The sequence below is a fragment of the Sparus aurata genome, chromosome 19 (genome assembly GCF_900880675.1).
Source record: "Sparus aurata chromosome 19, fSpaAur1.1, whole genome shotgun sequence".
Classification (NCBI taxonomy): Eukaryota; Metazoa; Chordata; class Actinopteri; order Spariformes; family Sparidae; genus Sparus; species Sparus aurata.
In genome coordinates, this window is record NC_044205.1 from 15,102,526 (window position 1) to 15,126,129 (window position 23,604).

Sequence of the window (23,604 nt, forward strand, 5' to 3'; positions counted from 1 at the left end):
ACCATCTTTGATCCACAGTCCATGTCCTCTTTTATTGGAGTTTCCAACACACACACAGAGAGAGCGAGCCAGCTGATTTACATCAACAGTCCAGCAGCCGTCAGCCTCCTGCTGCTTCCACTGCTGTGACCACTATCTCTTTATCTGCTGCCTACGCATGCCTGCACTCCCTCACCATCCTGCCTCCTCTTCTCCCCGATCATTCCTGACCAAGAGATAGGAGGAGGGGACGCTACTTAAACAGGAACCTGCACCCCCCCCCCCCCCCCCACCCCCCCCCAAAAAAAAACACACACACACACAACCAAACTGGGGTGTATCTCATCACTCCCACTCATGAATTTACATGTATGAGTGGGAGTCACACCGGGCCTTGGATGGTCGTGTGTGTTTAGACGTGACCATGTACTGCAGACGTGTGGTGCAGTGGTGGAAGAAGTACTCAGATCTCTCATTAAAGTAAAAGTTTCAATACAATACAGTGCACGACTACTCGGGTTCAAGCTAAAGTGCTGCATCAGAAATGACACACAAGCAAAACTACAAAAGTATTGGCATCAAAATATAGTCAGAGTACAAAAAGTAAAAGTACTCTTTTTGCAAAATGATTGAATGATCAGAATAATTTCGATTACTGAATTAGAATTATCGACACAGTAATGTGTTGTCTTCTTATTTTTCACTTTACTTTTTGAATAAAGCTGTGTAGCTTGTGAAGTACACTAAAGGATCAATAAAATCTTATCTTTATCCACTAAATAAATCATCCTTTAACATATTAGAATATGTCTGATCATGCAGTATTATTGTATTGTATCTGCAAAGTAATTGGTAACCAAAATAAAAATACAGATTTTGTAATACTGACTACTTTGATTCTAAAAATCAAAGAATGACTAAATTTAAACATTAAATTATCAATGCTGAATATCAAATCAGATCCAGGCTGATGGGTTAATTTTACCTTTAGTTCCGTTCATTTTCCTCAAGTATTTTTCCTGTTCGTGACTTTCACTTTTACCACAGTATTTCAACCCAATATCTTTTATTTTACTGAGGTATGACTTTTGGTTACTTTTTCCAACACTCCCAAGTACCTCAGACTTTTACAGTGCAGTACTTGAGCAAACATTCTTACTTGTTACATTCCAACAGCTGTAGAGCGTCATTTAACTTACTGAACAGCTCCTATGCTTCATTTAGAAACTGCTTTACATTATGAAGAAATGTTTTTGAAAAAAAAAACCCCAATCACTGTTGATGAACAAACCCTTTTACCAAAAAGCTAAATGTGACAAAAGCTAAGAGTAAAACGGTTCACATTTCACAGAATCCACAGACTATTACAACATGTGGTTTACTTAAAAACTGATAAGTCCAACCGTTTTCTCCCACAGCCATTTCTTGGAAAAAGAAAAGGACATTCTCATTAGTAGAAATGTGGTTTATTTCTTACCAGACAGGGCAGTAACCACGTGAGGACTCTGTGGTGTTAGATAAGTTGTGGTACAGTTAAAAACAGATTAGCAGCTGCTTCACATGGCTGGTGTTTTCTTGCACAGAATATATTTAAATACATCACAGTGAGGCTGCACGATTTAGTGAAAGATGTTAGGATGGAATGATCATTTTTGAACTGAAAAAACTATCGATCATTGAAACTAGGGCTGAACGATATGGACAAAATTTCATATCTTGATATTCATGCCAGATATCTCAATATCGATACGATACGATATGACTACTCTTTATTTTTAAATAAAGAGATTATTTTAAGCCATATACAAATGGTTGATAGAGAAATCTTTACCAAATAATCACAAACTCACTACAGAGACAAATATATTTGAAGTAACAACAGTGAAGGGAGGGAGGAGATCAAACGAACTATGTGTATTTTTACAAGATGAACGATGACATCCTAATCTGAAGAGAACGAGTGAGAGTGAAGATCGAGACTCAGCAGCTTCAGGTTATCGCTGGTAAAGTACCAGTGGAATTTAGAAAGACTAAGAAGTCAGAGAATTAACGGATCAAAACAGAGTAGACGGCAGCTATACGGTCTCAAATCTACAGAGCGAGCGGCCGCAGCGTCCGCTCCTGCTGCCCCAGCCAGCCCCCCCACACACCTGCCGCCTGCAGCCGTGTGAGAGGACAGAGAGCCGGCGCTGCTGCAGGGGAGCCGCAGACTGCGATGACTCTGAGCAGCAGGAGAATTACAATATAATATATTTCTCGCCTTTCCCCTGATGATCTGCATAAGTCGCTAAATTTGTTGCTAGTCGCTTTTTAGAAATAAAGTCGCTAAGAGGGTCTGAAAAGTCGCCAAACTAGCTAGTGTCGCCAAGTTGTGTGTGCGTCTACGTCTCCGTCTCCCTTACTCCCGCCCTCGTATGTTTGTCATTGGTTATCTTCAGCTGTCGATCCACAGCAAGCATGAAATAAGGTTTGTGGTTGGCTGGCCTTAGCGGTGCATTCAAGGGCAATCGTAAAAAGGATGTTGGTTGCGACTGCCAGAGCTGTACGTGCAGGGCGAGCGGGGTAATCTATATCGTTTATATCGTTGCTTTTTCGGTATGAATATCTTGAATGTTTATATCTAGATATAGATACGATAACGATATATCGTTCAGCCCTAGTTGAAACTACTGAAAAATCGTGAAGATGCATATCAAACATGTTTTCCTGGATCTGGAGAACCAGATCTGTAGTCCAGGATATCTCTGCAGCACTACAAACTGTATTATAAAAATTAGGCTATTCCCAAAAGGTTTATTCAGATTTTTCGGTGAGAGAGAAGAAAAATATTCCAACTAACACGTGAAATGTTAAATCTTAGGTCTCCATTGCACACATCTGACTGATACCTTCATCTGAGCTATAGTATTCTGTCACTTGCCTTTACTTCATGTTAGTGTTTATTAACCATTAAGAAATCTGATATTTCTGTTGTGAGCGGACATCTATGCTTCTTTCTTTATTGTGATTCACATGGTATTATGATAGAGCTGATGATGGCACCATTTGCTCTCCATTTTAAGAGCCCCACTCTGTCTTTAACATCTCTGACTCTACTTGTCTTCCTTTGATTCTCCAGCCTCTTTCCTTCCTCTGACTTGTCTGTTATCTCTCTCCCTCTGTTTCTTTTCACACTCCCTCTTGTGCCATTCGGTAGTCAAAGACGCTGCCTCTCTCTGGAAAGGTCTCGTTTAAACGCCTGCGCTTGGTCTGAGGTCTCCTGTTGGCGTCGTCCTCTTTTCCGTATCCCCCTCCTCCAGGAGTGTAGAGGCAGAACATGTCCTGCAGGGGGAGACAGACAGCCAATGAGTGGATGCGGCTGACAGTTTAACCGTTTCTACCAGCGGTGACCTGGTAAGTTATATTTGTGTGTGCAAATTCGTTCAGGCTGTATTACAAAATTCTCTTAACTATCATCATTAGTAACACTTGACAGTATTTCTTTGACACTTGTACATTCTGCAGTCTCACCCCGGGCTGAATGCTGACGCTTGTTTTGGCTCCCAGGTTAAGGATTCGTCCGTCTGCTCGGTGAAGCAGGTTCAGCCCTGCTGCACCGTCCTCACCCCCTGACCAACAGAGAAAGGATACAGAGGACAGAGTAAGTAAGCTATCATTTCAAAAACACAAAAAGTTAAAATGACCACTGAGGATTTCTGCAGGCAGGTTAAATGGGTCAGAGTTTACCATGGAGGCCGTAGGGGCGGGTGGATCTCCTTTCTGTCAGTACGGACAGAACCACCTTGCTCCTGAACATAAGTTTCCGCTTCACGCCGTCTCCGCCACAGTATCTTCCTGCACCGCCTGAGCCGGGCCGCAGAGAGAACTGTTCTAATACGACAGGATATCTGAACACACGGAGGACAGCAGTGACATGTAAGTGTCAATAATATTTTTCAAAAACGCAACACATTTGGTTTCTTTAACTACAACATGTCCGACCTCTTCTCCAAGATCTCGGGGTCGGTGATGCGGGTGTTGGTCATATGACTCTGAACTCCACTCCGCCCATTCCAGCCTGGCCCCGCCCCTGCTCCCCCAGCAACCGTCTCATAATAACCTTTTTTCTCGCTGCCGAATGAGATGTTGTTCATGCAACCCTGAAGAGAACAGCAATGACAATGAATAAGCAAATGTTTAGCCTGTTGATCAACTTACAAGATAACACTTAATAAATGCTGCTAACATGTAAATCTCCAACAGAATTGTAGAACATATTTTGAATGTAAAAATCCAAAATTATTCTCACCTGCGAAGCAGCGCACACCTCAAATGCCCTAAAGATGACATCGACCACCCGCTGGGATGTGAGTACATTTCCACCTACCACAGCTGCATTCTGGGAGGGCTGAAGAATTGAACCAGGGGGTATGATGACTTTGATTGGTGTAAGGCAGCCCTGGATAGTAAAAAGGAAACAACTGAGGTGCAGGAAGATTTACAAGATATTTGTATTTTCTTCAGATTTTACCAAATAAACACAACATATTGAGCTGAAAACAATTCTGAATGTAGAAGCATGAAGACATTTAACACTTAAGTTATTTGAACCATGTATATCTTTTAGTTTTTGAGATATTATGCTGCAAACGCGTTTAAAGTTTCATCTGAAATTTCTGCAGTGCTCACATTGGTATTTTTCCTTATTGTGATGCCATTCCCTAGATAATCTTAAAATGCGTCATGAGCGTACATTGTGATGTAAAAAAAAACCCAAAACAATCAAGAACCTTTGCTTTCCACTACAAAAATAATGAATGCTCTAGCATTTTTTTGGTTTAAATCAATGTTAACAACATCATGCAAACAATGTTCTCCTGAAGTGAAATTACAGTTGACCACAGGAGGTCTGTTTTATGTTTACCTGATTAAGCGGGATGTCCTGTCCCACCATGCAGCGCAGGCAGTAGATGAGGGCAGAGAGGGTGATGGCACGTGGAGCGTTGCAGTTTCCCCAAACCTCAGTTCCCGTCCCTGTGAAGTCAAACACTGCACTGCCCTGTGGTGGAGGTTTTTAAATGTTTTAACGCACATTCACTCTGAAAAAAAGAAGTTGAATAATTTCTCATTCTCCCTGCTCACCTCCTCTTCATTAATCTGAACCCGCAGTCGGATCGGAGTTCCATCATCCATGAAATCCTCCGATTCCACCTCCAAGGATCCAGTCTGATGCTGTCTGCGACGTGCAAAGTCTCTAAGCATGTCCCTCACTGCCAGCTCTGCATTACTCTGAAACACAAACACAGAGGCTTTAGCACGGAAAAACCAGCAGTACTTAAAGTTTCATTCGCCTTTCAGTTACCTGAATGTATCCCATGTAGGCCTGGACCACAGTTAACCCATAGCTGTCAATCAACTCCCCCACCAGCTGACTGCCCCTCTGATTGGCCGCCACCTGAGCCCGCAGGTCTGACAGGTTGTCATGGAGATTACGAGTCCCAGAGCAGTCTGGGTACTGGGCCGGAGCCATCAGAGCTTCAGTTACAGCTGATATGGAGGCAGAGGGGGGGAGAGATAAACAGAACAACAGTTTAAGCTTGTTAACTACATACGGGTGTACGCATACACACAAGATTACTGCTGACCATTCCCAAAAGTAGACAGTAAGGTTTTAGATTGATTCCTGATCTTCAAAAAGGAGCCTCCAGTTTAGTTTTGGACTGTTGAACACTGAAACCAATGTATGAAATTTCTAATCAGGAAAACAACCACCAGATTAATTCATAAATAAAATAATCTTAATTTGTAACCCTACTTTCTGAGTGTTTTTTTGCAGACCCACTGCTGCTGTGACAAAATAATTTCCCAGTCTGGGATCAATAGTTATTCTATTCTATTCTACTTCTTTGTATACATTTATTTTACTTGATGTAGTGACCATCATGGAAACAAATGTTCAAGAAAAATTGTCGTTTTACCAAAACAATCTGAAAGTCTCAAGAAAATGGACCATGCCAAGTTGTGTATGAGATATTTGTAGATATTTGGTTACACCAGGCAAAGTCACTGGTTTAGTCAACTGCAAGGAGTGTTTATCTCGACTTGCTCCTCCTCGCTTACCTTCTTCCTGGAAGATGCCACCAGTGACGAGTTTAAAGGAAGTGAAGACGGCCCCCTCCTGCTGAAGGGAGGTGGAGAGGGGCGGCATGGAGCCCGGAGTGATGCCTCCAATGTCAGCGTGGTGCCCCCTGCTGGCTACAAAGAACACTGGACTGCTCACCCCTTTCCTAAACACCTGGGGTGAAAAAAAGGGGGAGAAGCAAGGCGTAACTAAACATTTCTAATAAAAAGAAAAGAGAAAGATAATGAGGATGCAGACAGAGAGCTGGACAGACTGACCGGTGTGATGACGGTGAGGTCTGGGAGGTGGCTGCCCCCGGCACACGGGTGGTTACTCAGAATCACATCACCTTCTTTCAGCTTGGTCCCCAATACTTTTTTCTGTACAGAAAAGAAGAAGAAACGCAACATCACTTTTATCAGAAAAGGCTGTTAATTCTTCAGTGTTTGTCTAAACTCAGAAGCACACATTCCTCACCTGGTACTGGACCGTCTCTTGCATGGCCCCCAGGTGCACCGGGATGTGAGGTGCATTGGACACTAAACCACCATCCGGTCCGAACACGGCGCAGGAGAAATCCAGACGCTCCTTGATGTTGGTGGAGATGGAGGTTCTTTGGAGAACTCGACCCATCTGTTCTGTAAATGTAAGAGATGGAACATAACTGAGCAAACTAATATTTTCTGCCCTCTGGCTTTGTCCCCACACTCTTTCCTCTGAAGGTGTACCTGCTATGCTCATGAAGCGGTGGGAGAAGATGGAGAGCTGCACAGTGTTCAGCTCAGTGCCAAGGGCACAGTGACGGTCCGAGCTGACAGACAAACAGACGTCGCCCCCTTCTGTCAGATGGGCCTCACAGCTGGGCTCCACCAAGATGGTACTGATGGAGGAAAGGAGATAGACAGTTAGAAAAGACCTGCTGTTTATAGAGGAGGAGCACCAGCATTATTAAAGTTTGATCTGACAAAATAACCTTAAATTCAGCGAAGGATCCCTGAAATAATGCAAATAATGCATGTCCTGACTTTAACGAAACAACATTTAAGGGTGCAATTTGTAAGAAATGTAGCTGAATGCAAATTTTTACATGTTGACGTCTGTGTGTTGTGTCTAATGAAGTGAGCATGCTAACTGAATTGTAGCTACTTTACAGCATTCTGCACACATGTATATATTCTTCTCAACTTTCTTTCTACTTTTTCATTCATTTTAACACGCTGAAAAAAACAACAACTGTATATAAAGGTTTACTTGGTAACAAATCGGATTTGGATTCCTCATATAAAAAAATATGGGACGCCCTGATATAGTTTGTTTTAGCAAATCCTTTATTTGGTAACTCCAATACTGAGTCTGCTTCAATACTTATACTTCATGTACTTTCATGTAGATTGAATATGTATCTGATACATAAATAACAGCGGCAGCCTTCTACATCTGTAAATTCAACATTTTTAGGAGCTACTTGATTAAATACTGAAGGCCCTGAGTCAAAACTATTGACATGAATGAGAGTTTAAATAGGAGAATTGTGATTGTAGAGTTTGGTAAAGAAATGACTGGATTTTGATCCGCTTTATTTTAAGCAGACATGACCCAAATATGTCCTCCATACTAATCTTTAGGATTGGTTATGGGCATCTCTTAAAAAAGACGTTGGTTTTCATTTAAAATCTAGTTATAGCAGTAAGGAGATGATGCCTGCCTGTTTTTGTCAATGATGATGGCTGGTCCCGGAATGCTGCGACCACACGGCAGCTCCTCCCACAGATACACACTGGTGTCCAGGTGACCCTCCTCAAAGTAACACTTAGTCACCTACAGACGATGAACAGACAAGATAACTTATTATTTATCTAGTAAAGCATAACATTTGTGAAAGGAAGGGAATTAAAAAGATGTTGGCTCGAACCACGTCATTCTATCATTCCCTGTTGTCATTCATAAGAGGTGTGTCTGTGTGTCCACGTACGGTGACCGGTTTGGCCTGTCCGTGTGCTATCTTTGTTTTATGCACCGATTTGATACCAGATTTCCCACAACCCCTCACTCTGATGTCATCAACCATGATGGGTCTGTCTGGGATAGTGAATCCAAACTCCTTCAGGTAACTAAGAGAAGGGGTGAGGAGGAGGAAGAAATGTCAAATGATACAAGTTGGAAACATGAGAAGTGTAAACAAATGCCAGCTCAGAGGTTTGCTAAGCTAATCTCATATGGAAAAATGTATGAACTTGATGGCGTGTTTGCTTAAACACTGTAAACAGAGGGCAAAGAGACGTGTAAGTGTGCATGAATAAACAAAAAAAAATCATTGAGAAAATTAGCAAACAAAGAGCGAACCGCTTGGTGAAAGCACTGCGGAAGTCTCCAGCCTGACAGGACTGGGCGTCGCTGGGGTAACCGGCAGAAGTGACCATGAGAGCACAGTCGGTGCCCTCGTAACGCAGATGGAGGAAAACCTCAGTTGTAATCTGAGCGCTGAAGAAGACAAGAAACACAAGGGGGCAACATTTTAACTGGACCTGCAGACACCCTGGGTTCTTTTAGGGATGAGGCCTATGGTTAGCCCTGAACCCTGTGGTGTTTTGTGGGTACTGACCTGATGAACCCGCGTGCGCAGAGTGTATCGCGGCAGCGCTTCGAAAGCTGCTCCACCCTCCGATTGAGCTCAGTGAAAGAGTGCTGCTCGTACTGCAGAGAGCACGGCTCCTGCACCTCCTCCACCACGTCAGCTAGAGCCATACCGTACGCTGATAACACGCCGCTGTATCTGTAATATTGCAACCAAATGTGAATACACCAATTTTATTGCCTCTTACACACGCACACGATATGGAAACACACCCCATCCCCCCCCTTACTTATGTATGAAGACAGTCTTCATCCCCAGGGCTCGAGCAATAGCACAGGCATGTTGGCCACCTGCACCTCCGAAACACGCCAACACATGCTGAGATGTATCGTGGCCTTTAGCCTGCGAGGGGACGGGGAGGAGGAGGAGGAGTTAGAGAGAAAGAAAGAAATTAACAACAGGATTTTAAATGTTTGACAGTGTCACTGCTTCACCAAGAAGAAGCCGAGACCTCAGAGGCCAAAATACCTGTGTCAGAGCTCTGATTGGCCGGCACATGGCCTCATTTGCAACGCGAATAAATCCCATAGCAACCTCCTCCACACTCATCCCTGACGTGCTTTTGTCGGAGTGGTTGGCCCCAGTTTTGCCAGCCTGTGATGACAACACACAAAGTAAAGCCTAACAATCAACACATTCTTGAAGAAAAATGCAGAAAATACGAAACTCTTCTTGATTTCTCAGTAAATGTTCATGCCTGTGATTGGTTAGAAGACAAAAAGAGGTTGATCTCTTGGGTCAGATGATGGAAATGCTTCATGGTTTCCTCCAGTGACAGTGGTTCATTCTCTCCAGGCCCAAAGATCTTCGGAAAGAAGGAGGGAAGGAGGCGACCCAGGGCCAAGTTAGCATCTGTGACAGTCAGAGGGCCGCCTAGGAAAAAAAAAAAATCACACAGACACATCAATATTATATTTCTTCCATACTGATGCTGTTCAAGCACACATGTTCAAAAGCAGCTTTTGTGTAAGATGCTTTACTCGGTGTTTCAGTCTTGTTTATGAACACATTTTATGCTGTATGAAATGGAGACACCCGCTACCCAACTCTCCCACAGGGTAAAAAAAAAACAAGGTCAGAGTCAAGTTCCTCTTTGTTCACACACCTCACAGCTCCAACTGAGATCTGTGAGGCAAGCTTCAGTTACATCATGTTCAAAGAATAGCAGTCTGTTACCTTTTCTATAACAGGCTGGCCCTGGATGCGCACCGGCAGACTCTGGCCCAACCACAAACATCCCTGATCTGAGAGGGAAGTACAGAGGAAGGAGAGTTCATGAAACAGGAAAAAGAGGAGCAAAATATAGTTAAGATCCATTCTTAATTGATTAAAAATTAAAGTGAAACCAAATAACTGGATAATGGAGACAAGTGGAAAGATTTTCATGAATGCGAGTATACATGACAAGCAACATACTTGTGTCAATGAATTGGCATGATTACAATTATCACATCAAACCTCAGAATTTCAAAGCTTTACCATTTCTGATAAAGATGCTACCACAATTTAGATTAAATTAGGTCTTATTTAAAGTGAAACTCTTGCCAAAATGCAACTTAGGCTTTTTGTGAATGTATACGAGTCAAACCTTTGTGTAAAAGCATAATTATGATGAAAGAGGCACTTTTAAGATTTAATGTATTTTCGTTTTCGGGTCAAACTCTTCGATGGAGTGTTGATCTCCGAATGTGACGTAACTTGGAGGACAGTTAAGGTGGACCACTCCTAAAGCTTAGTTCCATATAAATGCACGGATACTTCATTGTTTTGTTGTTAGCGAAAAACAATATTGACCTTGAAGTTGAAAAAGGAGCCTCATGTAAGAAACAATACCAAAATTAAAAGCCGGAAAAATCATGTGAGATATCACATGGATAGCTATTTCCAGAAGACAGTAGCGGTCCACCTTAACTCTCCTCCAGGTTACGTCGCATTCGGAGATCGATACTGCTCAGCTGCCATGACGTCTGGGAGCGGAACAAGCTACTGCTAAGGTGAGTTGTTCAAAAACCTTCTTTTTAGCAAACTCTGTGTACAAAAACAATGTTCTCAATGCTCGTGTTCATGTGTAGAGACCCTGGTGATACTACGAGCAAAGTTTCATGTTGTGTCGAGGCTTCTTAGCGTTTTAAAAATAGCGATTTTGATGCTATCGCTAATTTGCCCCATGCACTCCCATTGAAAATGAGTTTGACCCGAAAACAAAAATACAGTAAATCTTAAAAGTGCCTCTTTCATCATAAGTATGCTTTTACACGAAGGTTTGACTCATATACATTCACAAAAAAAGCCTAAGTTGCATTTTGGCGAGAGTTTCACTTTAATGACACGGAAGGCGTTTCACATAATCATTCTTCTTGGAGCTGACGCATTATAAATGCCTCAGTCAGTTAATCATCTACCAGAAAGATACTAATGCAAAAAGTATGTGTAATCATTGTTCAAACCTAAAGAAAAGACATATTTACCTGCTATTTAATTTTTCTGAGCTACGCATCCACACAATAGATTTAACTGGATCTATAGTAAGAAGACCAAAATAATGAATGAACATGAAAAAGTCATTTATGGAGCTATATCACTTTCAGGTACTTCTGCATCCCCGTTTATATTATATAAATCCCTCAGAGAGGATGGGATTCTCAGCTACAAGATGAACAGTGTCGGACAAACATTTAGCAAAGCGTTAATGTGTCATTTCCATGCACTTTTTTCTTCACGCTGCACCGTACGGACAGCTTGTTGACAGTGCCATCTCTGCTCTTGGCTGATTAACAGGGCTCGCTCTTCAAATGTGTTCTCTACCAGAGGAACTTCGGTAGAGTTCCTCTTTAATGTACCCTGGTGTGATGATTACAGTCATGTACAAACATTTATCATCAGGAACTGACTGACAGACCTGAAGAACAGTCGTGATCCTCCGCCTGCAGCCACAGTGTTGATGTCCAGCTGAGGTGCTTGCAGAGTGACTCCGGCTGTGGTTGCCTCAAACACGTGTTCATACTGGCCGGCATACCGACTCACATCGGTGGATGTTCCTGAGAGGAGAAGATGCATTAAAGGTGAAGTGAAGGAGAAGTAAAGTTCTCCTGCACAGAAGGATTGTTTTTTTTTTTGCACAATCCGTAATTAATCTATCTAATCTAGATAAAGATAGAGACAATGTAGATCAAAGAACAAAGAACAACACCAGGAAGTTCCTCAGATCTGTGTTCCCCCTACTCACCACCCATGTCGAAGCCAATCACAGGTTTTTTCTCAGTCTGGCTGTAAGAGGTGATCGCGTATCCCACCACGCCTCCCGCCGGGCCAGACAGAATGGCTCTTGAGCCGCAGAACTGCTCCATGGGAGTCAGACCGCCATCTGACTGCATGAACAGGACGTTCACATCCTGAGGACAAACGGAAATACAAGATCATTTAATTTATCAGATGAAACAGGGTCTTTAGCTGACACCCAGCAACTGGAACATCTGGAAAATCTTCTGTCTGCAACCTGCACTTTGGAGGCCATGATTTATACCTCTGTAGTAGACTAGGATCTTGAATGATGTGGTATCAACATACCTTCAGGCCCCCCTTGAACCCAGAGGTAAAGCCTTTCAAATACTGATGAATTTTGGGTGTGAGGTAGGCGTCGGCGCAGACGGTGTAGCCCCGGGGCACTGCCCGCACCATGGGCATGACCTCGCTGGACAAAGACACCTGGGTGAAGCCGAGACGACGAGCCAGGGCGCCTACAGCCTTCTCGTGATCGGACCATCTGAGGGAGATCAGAGGAGAGACAAGGAGAGACGAATGAGGCGGAGCTGGAATGAAAATCTTTTATGTAATTCTACCACTGCTCTACAGTATATATTGTCTCTTTTGTCACGTTAAATTCAACCTTCTTTAATGGAAACTAGAGGTAATAAGTCTGCAGACTGGGACCGCAAGTATGATGGAATTTAAATGAACCAATGGAGGATGAGTAGCGGTTCAGAGAAACAGCACGGTAAGACAAACATGAACTTCCACCTACTGACCCGCATTCCTCTGACATGCGGAGCAAAAACTGAAGACCTGATAAAAGACAAAATGAAAAATGGCGCTTCACATGAGAATCAAGTTAGAATAAACATAATCTGTTCCAGGCTCAGAGAGATGACAGGTAATGAAAGAAAGTGATGACAAGAGAACAGATCAGGATCTTGTCAGTACAAAAAACAAGCCGTATTACTGACGTGTACGAGTGCAGCAGCAGGACAGCCAGACTGGTGATCCCACGGGACAGAACTCCCCTGAGGTCTTTTTCCACTCGCTCCAGATCGAGCTCCCTCCACACCTCCAGGGAGTCCCCTGTGCTTCCTGATTGGACAGCAGCACAAACACAGAGATTACCAGGATTACTTCAAATCATGTCAAGCATTCAGACAATCCACACGTCCATGAGAGTTAACCGTGAATAGACAGACGTTACATTCCTACATTTACAGCCAGAAATACAGGATACTGCTGTTTTTGGACAGCTGTCACAACTGATAAATCACGCGAAAGTGTTCGAGAGAAGAGATTTTGGAAAATGATTCAAAATAATTAAATTAAAATGTATGACCGGGCTTATCTAAATTATGCGCTGGTGCACCTAACATGGATGAAAGGTCAGTCCAGACCGGTAAAGGCTGTAAGGCTGTGCTATATGTTAACAAGGCTATGTGAGGCTTTACCCACACATTGCAGTGCTTTTTAGCTTAATGCTAATGTACGCGTTCTAACGTGCTCACAATAGCAATGTTTACATAGCGATGTTTAGCAGGTAAGTTTATCAAGTTCACTATCCGCCGTCTTCATTTAGCTTGTTAGCATGCTAACATACACTGACTGAAATCTACATGATCTAAAATCCTGACCTGATGGGGGCGCTAGATGAACTAGCCTGGACCGCCATTAGCCATGCTACTAGCTTAGCTTGAAAAACACGCAGCAGCAGAATAAAAACTAGAGTCAAGAGGTTTGTGACTCATATAGGGCTTCAACCAAAGCTTGAAGCTTTACAACTCTCTTTACAGCAAAAAAGAGAAAGGTGTAGTCGTGTTTCGCACCTGTGACGGTACGTTTGGGGTCTTTCCTGGGCAGCTGGCAGCCATCTTGCCTGAGGACGACTCGCTCATCCACCTCTATTACCTCTTCATACAGCACTTCAGGAACCGCCACCTCCTATGTACACACATTTATGTATTTGAGCTGAGTAAACCTGGAAATTTGCCTAGACTGCATGAAAATATGGCTTAAACATGAGCAAAATACTCATGCTGAGTACTGTAGAGTTTTATTGCATTAGGCCTTGATGCATTCCTGACAGCTTGCCCTGTAACAGAGCATCAGCTCACAGATAAGTGACCAATTAAAGACTTAATAGTTCAACTTGTCTGAGGACAAACTCCAAGACCTGTCTCTTGTCTCTGCAACACAAGACAAAGATCAAGTCTATGTGGAAGGGACCTTAGACAACTAAGACAGGGATACTCATGGACACCACATTCAGTATATGTTTGTGGATTTAGAAAACAGGCGTTACAAACCAAATCAAAAAGCTTTGGCCTGGCTTGTGTGCCAATGTGCAACAGGTCCTTGAAGCCCTGCGTGACCAGGAGCGCAGTCCTTTCTCCCTCTCTCTCCAGGAGCGCGTTGGTTGCCACTGTTGTGCCCATTCTGATCCAGCCGATCAGAGACGTGTCCACGGGCTGCTCGCGAGGAAAGACCTGACCGGTTTCCTGCCAACAAATTCACAAAAAAAAAAACACATTTAGATCATATACTATTCACACAAGCGAAGTGGTGGTGTTATACTGTGACCTGACTCCACATCCTGCTCTCTGATCTGGTTTGCAAACATTTTTTGTCTTCAAGATTTAACTAGGCAGGCGCTTGCTGTTTTTTCTTTATTTCAATATGACCTCAAATTCCACAAAGCTCTTCTATAAATCAGTGCTTTCTAATATTTCAGAAGAGAATGCATCCGTCCTGTCACATTACCTCCTCCAGGACCCTGCGGATCCCCTCAGTGGGAGCATCTTTGTAGTTCTGGGGGTCCCGGGACAGCAGCTTCAGGACTCTCTCCCTGCCATCGGGCAGCCGGGCGAACACATCGGTGAAGGTGCCCCCCCGGTCGATGGCAAAGTCGAATTTCCCCTTAGTCTCGGCCATAGTGAAGAGAGAGAGCTGCTGCCGAGTCTGCGACTAAGTGGAGTCAGAGAAAGTGAGACAGAGGGAGAGATTAGATATATCCCCTCAGTGACACAGTACTGATAAGGAAACAGCAGAGACACCTGTTCATTCAGAAAAATCAATACAGTGACACAACTTCTTTGCACCCTCAATCACTGCCGACATATCTAATCAACCACTGCAGAATTTATATGACCCAGCCTTCCTGTCTTTGTCTTTTTTTTTTATCTCTCTCTGGGCTAAACATCTCCAGGGTTAGGCTTGACTTCCCGTCATTCATTTATTATTTTTCCAGAACTGAATCAACAAAGCCGTTCTCAGAGAAAAATAAGGTCCCCAGATACACTGTTTGAATCTAGAAATGTGCCAAGTAAAACAGTGAAGTAAAACTGTGAAGTTGTGTGGTCTTATCAAATGGGGGCCTTTTAGTCTAACTTGGGTCGGTTCACGGCAGGGGCGGTTCTGGGGGGGGGGGGGGGGGGGCAACAGTGGCCAGTGCCCCCGTAACTCTGAGTCTGGACCCCCCTGTGGCCCCCTGACAGGGAGTCTGCATTAATAATACAATGACAGATTTCTTGCAATGATTTTGTTCTGAAGGGAAAGGCAGAAATAAAGTGTCTCAGCAGTTTACTACCCAATCAAAATTGCTGAAATTGTAAACACTGCTTTGTCTGAATGAGGGATTTATCCTTTTTTCCAGGTTGTATGTGCCCCCTAACAAAAAAGCCGGCCCCAACCTGGCCCCCCTATGAAAACTGGTCTAGAACCGCCACTGGTTCACGGGTCCTACATGTGAACACTGGCACTCGAACTCATCATATAATCCCTTTTCCTCAGCTACTCAGAGGTCGGCTGGCAACAATTTAATTGCATTTTTTTGCATCATCTTTTCAGAAACATGTCAGAGTTGTGAGTTTAGTAGAAGCAGAGCAGTGTTGAAACACCTGGCACAAATCCAGGTACAGTCAAGGTGCATATGGGGAAAAAGTATAGAGAAGACCAGCAGCTTGTAAACGGTTCTATCTCTCTTTATATGTGAACATTGCATAACAGCAACACACCCATGTCCCAGACGAGCCGTTCAGCTCATAAAGCAGACGGCCACCATGACCTTCATAAACTCACAACGCTGTCTGCAGGAATGGACTCAAACTTGTTCCTGCTTCAGCTGCACAGACTCAATGCAATCTAATCATCTGAATGACCTCTGGGCTGAATACTTTCATGGGTCATGCTTTGGCTGCTGCACACACACACACACACACACACACACTTACGGCTTCGATCCGGTTTTGCTACGCCGTCCGCCGTCCGGCAATCCCTACCAGTTGCGTTTTAAGCCTGCCACGGCGCAACCTGGCTGTCTAACCTGCTACGTTAGACAGCTGGCGTCGCGGAGGCACTGCGTTCAAGCCAACCTCCACTCCGAAAACCCTGGTCAACCTAGCCTCCAGTTATTTTGTGGTGCCTGTATATAGTAGATAATACGGTAATGCAGTCCAGGAACGGAATTCGAAATAAAAGCACCGACCTATACACACTTTGCAAGTTCACTCATTCAGTCGATTAGTTAATTAATTAATTGAGCATTTAAGCAGTACATTTATTGATTATTTACTAAATTATTATTTTACTTAAGAATGATAGTAGTCCACCTCAGAGAGTCACTTATGTGATAACAGGAAGTCCTGATATGGACTTCCAATATTAAAGCCCACTATTAGCCCCCTTATTTTTTAGCGGGCTTTTATTTTGGAAGTAATTCATCAATCAATTAACAGACTGACTGATTGAATTCGTGTGAAATTGCAGACTGCCTTCAAGTCTCTGCTTTTATTTTGAATTCTGTTCTGGCACTGCATTACCTTAATATCGTCTATATACAGGCACTGCAAATTTACTAGGTTGCCCGGTGGTTTCCGAGTGGAGGCTGACTTGACCGAAATCACGAGGCAGAAGAGTTCCCGTGATAACCACATAATCACTCGCGACGGCAGTTATTGGTCTGTGTTATAAAAACAACAACACGAAGTGTTCCCGACCGAAGGATTAGCCGAATAACATGTGTTTGTCTCTTTTTTGAGATTTGTGTGATGTGTCAACACGGAATGTTTTATTTTGAAAAGTAACCGGAAAATTAACACATAGACTGAAGTGAAACCTATCAACTCCGCTGGCGTGGTGGAGACGGTGGCGTGGTAGGAACGGAACGCAGCGGGCATGTTGGCCAGAATGTGCGCAAACATCGAAATCGTCGAAGCAGAACGCGGTGACCGTGCCGACATCTTGACTCACCTGCTGCTGCACCGGCTGGGTGGTAATCTTCAACAATCCTAAAACTATTAGATCCCCCTCCCTGCTCCCCCGTGCCGGCGCTGTTACGACAGGAACCACAGAAGCATGTCAGAAAAGACATCGGAGCGATTTCTCTGCGCTCCTGCTGCCAGGAGTTTAAGCCCCGCCCCCCTGAGAATGATCTGAATGTGAGTGGTGAAGCTCTCACGATTTCTTCCTCGAGTCCCTTAGTATCTATTTAAAGAATGTGATAATTTATTATGAAACATGACTGCAGCTTCATTCATCAATGTCTGTGTCCGCCTGCACTACCAGTGAAATCCCCAGCAGGGGTCAGGGTCGCTGTGTGGACACGTGGGGACAGCAACATGCATGGAACAGCTCAATGACGTCTGCTATGATATGTTATATTATATTATGCTTATAACTTTAGTACTTTTTAAAATTGTTTTGAACAAAAAATATTACAGATTGCACCCTCACTGCCAACTGTAATATTTTAATCTTAATCAAAATACAGAGTTCTCACGTACCATAAATAGTATGATCTGTCACATGATACACTTTTTGAACAGAATTTTCTCACTCTTTAACCCTGTGTAAATAAGCCCAAAAGCTCTGGTTACCACAGATCTGGGCACCTCTTCCAACGTGGCCCTTCAGTAATGCCTTGATTGACTTGTGTTGTTACAAATGTGTGTGTTCTGACAGGCTTCTCTCTTTTCTGGAATGTTTACAGCCTGTCCAATGTGATCTTCTTCTTCCTCCCCTCATCTTTGAAGGTTTGATCAGGTCTGTTGGGTATGTGGGGAGGCTTTAATGTGTTTATGGACTGATTTCAAAAGCTCTGTTTTGGGCTCTACAAAGTAATTCAGTGTGACAGCGTGCCTGTGCATGTTTTTTTTTTTTTGTCAATATTTTCCTTGAGAAGATCAAATTCTGTTGTATATTTGTCAGAGAGGCTGAGACAGAGACACCATTCACTCCTTTACAGGACACTGTAACATCAACATGATTTTGAAGCAGTTATTCTAAGGTAAACAAAAGTAAAATGTTGCTTTGACCTGATTCAAGTATTTTTGTTCCTGCTCCTCGCAGGAGTCCATAAGGTTTGTAATTCCATCTCTGGTATTAGGAGCAGTTCAACAACCAGACATTTTATGCCATGTGCAGGTGATTCACCGTTTTAAAAAGCTTCACGTTAACATCTCTGAGGTTAGAAAAATGTCACAGTGCACAGCGTCACTTGAGATGCCCAGGTGTTTTATTGAATACGACACTGAACCAGTCGAACTGAGACAGTAAGGTGACACGGTGAGCTCAGCGGACTGCTGCCATGCTGCCTCGGTGTGGTTTTGGTCCACGTCCTCTCTCAGGGCTGTCAGTGGCACAGAAGGAGGAAATTTAACAGTTCAATTCAAACCCTGACTATTTGACATTTCCTATTAAGTGTTGGCCTTCAGACTAAATCATCTCTAAGTTATCCAACATTTATCCAGCACAGGTTATACTTGACAAGATAAGATTTGCAAGCTCCATCTTTGACTCTGAAAATTGGAGCAATGAAATATATTTAAAGAAGTTATCTTTATAAAATGCCACAGGCAGAGTAAGCCTTCTGTTCTAGTAATCGTACGATGCGACTTTTTGTCATCCACAGAGAACAGCAGCAGCTCAGGTGGTGAAACAGATTAGAGGAGAGAAAAATAAAGATTGGTTAGTGATTAATGTACATTGTGCAGCCAGTTTGCACATATACTTGAGGTTACTTTCTCAAGGAATCAGAAGATCACGCTCACATTTTTCATCCACGGTGAACAGCGGCGGCTCAGATGGTGGAGTTTGAGAGAAGACAATAAATAATGGTTGGTAAGACAGACAAATATATATAAATGACAAAATAAGCCATATTATGTGTATAGGCATGTGTGGGATACAGTATGTAGACATTAGTCTGTCTTCGTATTATATCTAGGTCAGGAGATGGTTCTTACCTTTTTCGTCCACGGTGAATTGCCGCGGCCCATGTGGGGGAATAGGAGAGACAACAGGATATCATAGTAAAACAAACAGACTTTGAATGACTCAATGAATTATACGTGTGGGTTACAGTATGTGGCGAGTTCAAAAGCTTCTACTTACTTTTTTCAGCCGGGGAATAAAATAAATGGTTAGTAGGATGTCTTTGAATTGTTGAATAAGTGATATTAGGATATTTGCTAACAATTCAGAGGCTCATACTTACCTCTTTTGATCGTTCTGAGTCATTGTAAGGAGCTAGAAGACGATGTCCTATCAGTGTTAGTGGGTTGTTTTTCTTTTTCCGGGTTGTCAGAGCTGCCTTAACTGCTTCCTCTTAAACTTCCCCCAGGGAGCTTTGACTGATTGTAAGAGAGTAAGGTGCTTTTCTTTGACAGTATTTCCCTGCCGTTTTTCTCTTCACAGGACCAAGTTGAAGGTTCCTAACCTACCTCGTGCGCGAGCTGATGACGGCCCTGCCAGACGCGAGGGCTTCCTGGGCCGTTTCTGGACCTCAGGATGAAAGAAACGTTGATTGAATAAGCCGCTGTGTCGAAATGAGGAGGTAGGACAAATAAAACACTACCTGGGATGTTGGAAACCCTGTCTGACGCAACCCTCAGCTGTACTGCTCCTGTACTCTGTGAAGCTAAACTGGTGGCCCGAGAGTATGCATCTTTGTGTTAAAGTTGTTCTTCTCTGCTGTCTTCCTCTTCCCGCGACCAAGACGAAGGTTCCTGACTTGCCACATGCACAAGGCGTCGCTGGACCTCAGGATGAAAGAAATGTCGATCTTGTGTCGAAATGAGGAGGTAGGACGAAAAGAGAAGACAAATAAAGGACCAATGTAGAACAAAAAAGACGCCTCCCAGGATGTTGACTGCGCTGCCAGATGGTCGGGTCAGGTCAGGGTCAGGGTTAAAAAAGGGTCAATCCAACGTCCCTGCCAAAAGGAAGAAATAATCCCGGTGCAAGACGCTATCTGGGCAGTCACCAGCCCTGCCAGACGCAAAGGCTACCTGGGGCTTTTTCTTGCCCAGCCAGACGCGAAGGCCAGCCCTCAGGGTTTAAATTAATCAATGCTCTTTTTCTGCCCATGTGATGACACAGGTCCCGGTGCAAGACGCTACCTGGGCAGTCATCAGCCCTGCCAGACGCAAAGACCAGTCATCAGTGGGGATAAGAGTCACTGCAGCCATCCAATGGTTGGCTGATGAAGAGTGAATGTGGACTCACTGACTTCTCAGACGGAGGATTGTCAGTCCACGCATTTTAGAGTCAATCCGAGTCGCTCTCTTCAGACCACCTCGGCCTCTTAGCTGCAGGCTCGCCCTGGTCGCTGTCCTCCCTGCGTCTCCTCGTGGAGGAGCTGAGGCCAGAAGTTGAGGGAGATTCTTCATCCTCGGAAGACTTTTCCGGTCCAATGTTAAATACAGGGACCACTTGCTCATCACCCGTATCCGAGAACTCTGAGTATTCGTAATCATCAGGTCCGCTGTACACGTCCATCAGCTGCTCAAATTCGTCATCAGAGTCATAATCAGAGTCGGTGGGAGGGTCAGATTGTTGGTCAATTTGAGGGTCAGGTTGAGGAAAAGCAGGAGCAGCATTATCCAAAGCAAAGGCATGAGGATCCGCGAAGAGGAAAGCAGGAGGGAAACCAGCAGGGAAAGCTGGAGGGAAAATAGAAGCAGCATGGGGAAAAGCAGCAGGGAAAGCGGGAGAATAAGCATTAGGAACAGGATGTGGAACAGCATAGGGGAAAGAGTAGGGATCAGGGTAAAGAGCAGGAAAAGGAGGAGCATGACCCTGCTGTGGTCTCTCCATCCCATCGTGCGGTGTTGGGATTGGCTGGAGAGGAATAGAAGGAAGTCTAGCGTTTTCACGAGCTACATTTGGATCCTCCTGTCTCCTCAGAGCCTCAGCTGCTGGAGGCCCGTCTACAATATCCGGCCTAGCAACAACAACCTCGTCCTCCTCATCCTCATAGTCAGGGAGGACCAGGTCATACGGAGGACTATGAACAACAGGGTTATTAAAAGGCCATAAAGAGCCACCTGGGGAAGAAAAATAGTATAAAACAGTCAGATTGTGCACTTTAATTAAAAAGGAGGCTTACAGACCTTATTAATCATTTTTAGACATTTGAATTTCTGGTATAATTACACATATCTAGGCTCACTGTCTAACACCAGACACATTCCTAAATCATATTTCATTTGTATCTTCTCTTTAATGAGCATAGGGTAGTTATAATGAGTTTAACATGTTGAGTTGTATATGGTTATATCATAGTGCTACTGTCTATTTAACCCAAGTTTGCTGAACACAATTCCACAATATCGTCCTGTTCACATGATCTGAAAACATCTCGAGGATTAGAACCACTGTCCAGTCAGAATAAAGTGCCACAGGTCACGTCTCACTGCACCGTATTTCAATGACATTGAAATAAAATACTAAAAAGAAATGATGGCACATTCGTGGGACTAGGTGTTTCTGAAGCTATTCAGTTAGAGAGAGGTGGTTTTTCTGGGCACTTTGGAAACTGTGTGTTTTCTAAGAGGATGTCACTTCTCTTTAAACGTTGTCATGTAGCCAAAACATCTGATGCGCACAGAGCTGCGTGCGCCTTTACGCAATTCAAACTGCTCGTACCTTGATTAAATCGGGCGCAATTAACAACAGGACTTGTTGACATAATAAACACACGTAGAAAAGAAAATTACTGCCGCCAATATGTTTTTAATTAGTCGCAAATCATGTGGCTTGGAGGAGACGGTGGCATCTTGGACTCAGGGCCAGTCACCGCAGGACGCGCTTACATCATTTCAATGTGCTCTTCTGCAACATCTTCTGACACATTTTTAAATGCTACAATTAACCCAGAAAACTCTGCCATAGAAATGGAGAAATGAGCCCTGTTTTATTTTACGCGTTCCGGGAGTTCCATTATCTCCATGGTGCACGATAATATTATTTTTCTTTGGGGGGCATTTTTCGAAAAAGGCCCAGTCGCCATTTACCCCCTAAAATTTCGCCAAATTTGATCAATTTGTGGCCCCCAAACAAAAGTAACAGTAATTTGAAATCACTACACAACTGTCAACACATTCCTCAGCCGTCCCGGAAATTTCAGAACATTCTTAACATCTAAAAATCATTTTGCGCCGAAAAAAGTGTTCGCCAAAACTGAGTTTTTCTCAAAGGTCAACTAAAATTCTATCAACACCTTGTTTGGATATTCACCAATTTACGATAATCAAATGCAAACGTTCAACTGAAACACATTTCCTAGCGTCTAATAAGGTTAGTAAATTAATTCGGCATGGTAATAAAAGATGTCTTACCTGCAAAGCCACTGATCCACCGTCCGACTCTGGACAGCAGGTGCTTCGCCACACGGAGTCCACGAGAGGCCATGTTTCCAGCAGATACAAGTTGTCCACTTGTTGCAGAAGTTATCCTCAAATTCAGCGATCCAAAGGGTTGTGTCTCAGAAGAAGTTTTCCAGTTAATCCAAGATTTAAACTTTCCAACAAAAAGGTTCGCAGCAGCTCGATTTGTGTCAAATCCAGGTGCAAATGAGAAATGAATAATTCCTGCAGTGCTGACAGCTCTGATCAACGTTCTGTTTCCAAGGCTTTCACTGATTTAAATTCAAATTTAAACAATCCTCACGCAACTGACAAACATGGGAAAAACACGTTTTATTCAGACCACATTTGGTACAAACTATGTTCCAAATATTAATTCATTTTCAGGATTTTAATCCTTTAAATATCTGTTTGTATACATGAAGCCACAGTTATTTTAATGAAAAAACGCATGAAAACGTGTTATTTTCTATATACTTAATATATTTTTTATGGCAGTTTTTGAGAAGCAACATTTTTCGTACTATATGTGGTCTTTTATTAGTTGCATGAGGAAAAGCCCCCCACAGGACAAAAGGAAAATAGCATGTATTCGACCTGTGGGCCCTACAGTATCTAGTGGAAAATAATACAAATAACAAAAAATCACCAAGGACCACAGGATGAAAGCCTGATAACATGGGATGCATGATTTCATGGTGAAATGACTGTAGGGTGAAAACAAAAAGTTTTCACGGGTCTTAACGGTACCATAATATGTAAGTTCAGGACAGTCTGTCTGTATTAAACACAGTGTGTTTTTGCCAAAATATATGCAGTATGCATTTATACAGCCAGGATTATCCAAAAGTAAAAGTTCTCAGAATTCTTGTTCTTGTGTAAAATGTATTTATCAAATAATATGTAATTGAGCTTAAGTGACTCCATTCTTGCCAATAAAGCTTTGAAAATATGAAATATATTAAAATATGTACAATGTGGGACTTTTGTGT

General features: G+C 43.2%; 2 protein-coding genes and 1 long non-coding RNA gene across 8 annotated transcripts; 1 reads left to right on the forward strand and 2 right to left on the reverse strand.

Annotated features, from left to right (window-relative positions):
* Positions 1–2,516: 2,516 nt before the first annotated feature.
* oplah (5-oxoprolinase, ATP-hydrolysing) lies at positions 2,517–17,353 on the reverse strand. 2 transcript variants are annotated; one of them, XM_030397714.1, is made up of 28 exons: positions 17,217–17,353; positions 14,730–14,933; positions 14,276–14,467; positions 13,796–13,910; positions 12,938–13,061; positions 12,282–12,477; positions 11,941–12,106; positions 11,614–11,752; positions 9,891–9,958; positions 9,412–9,587; positions 9,183–9,308; positions 8,944–9,056; positions 8,682–8,852; positions 8,423–8,560; positions 8,052–8,190; positions 7,785–7,897; positions 6,808–6,959; positions 6,557–6,717; positions 6,358–6,459; positions 6,079–6,253; positions 5,321–5,505; positions 5,101–5,247; positions 4,883–5,017; positions 4,268–4,417; positions 3,961–4,118; positions 3,706–3,866; positions 3,490–3,587; positions 2,517–3,300 (listed from the first exon to the last, which is right to left on the reverse strand). In XM_030397714.1, exons 2-28 carry the CDS (start codon positions 14,898–14,900, stop codon positions 3,148–3,150), a joined length of 3,924 nt encoding a protein of 1,307 aa, XP_030253574.1. In that variant the 5' UTR covers positions 14,901–14,933; positions 17,217–17,353; the 3' UTR covers positions 2,517–3,147. The 2 variants fall into 2 exon arrangements, with proteins under 2 accessions (XP_030253574.1, XP_030253576.1); XM_030397716.1 differs by lacking the exon at positions 17,217–17,353 and adding an exon at positions 16,199–16,379.
* On the forward strand, positions 17,111–23,592 carry LOC115569685 (uncharacterized). The gene is made up of 4 exons (XR_003981601.1): positions 17,111–17,404; positions 17,956–18,008; positions 19,662–19,800; positions 19,963–23,592. It is a non-coding gene; the product is annotated as an uncharacterized LOC115569685 (long non-coding RNA).
* LOC115569684 (cleavage and polyadenylation specificity factor subunit 6-like) lies at positions 18,459–22,716 on the reverse strand. Of its 5 annotated transcripts, none has more exons than XR_003981600.1 (3): positions 22,586–22,716; positions 19,016–21,292; positions 18,459–18,594 (listed from the first exon to the last, which is right to left on the reverse strand). XR_003981600.1 is itself a non-coding variant. In XM_030397718.1 (2 exons), exons 1-2 carry the CDS (start codon positions 22,656–22,658, stop codon positions 20,514–20,516), a joined length of 852 nt encoding a protein of 283 aa, XP_030253578.1. In that variant the 5' UTR covers positions 22,659–22,716; the 3' UTR covers positions 18,463–20,513. The 5 variants fall into 5 exon arrangements, 1 of the variants encoding a protein (XP_030253578.1); XR_003981598.1 differs by having other exon boundaries at positions 18,853–21,292; XR_003981597.1 differs by having other exon boundaries at positions 18,463–19,748; positions 19,822–21,292.
* Positions 23,593–23,604: the final 12 nt, after the last annotated feature.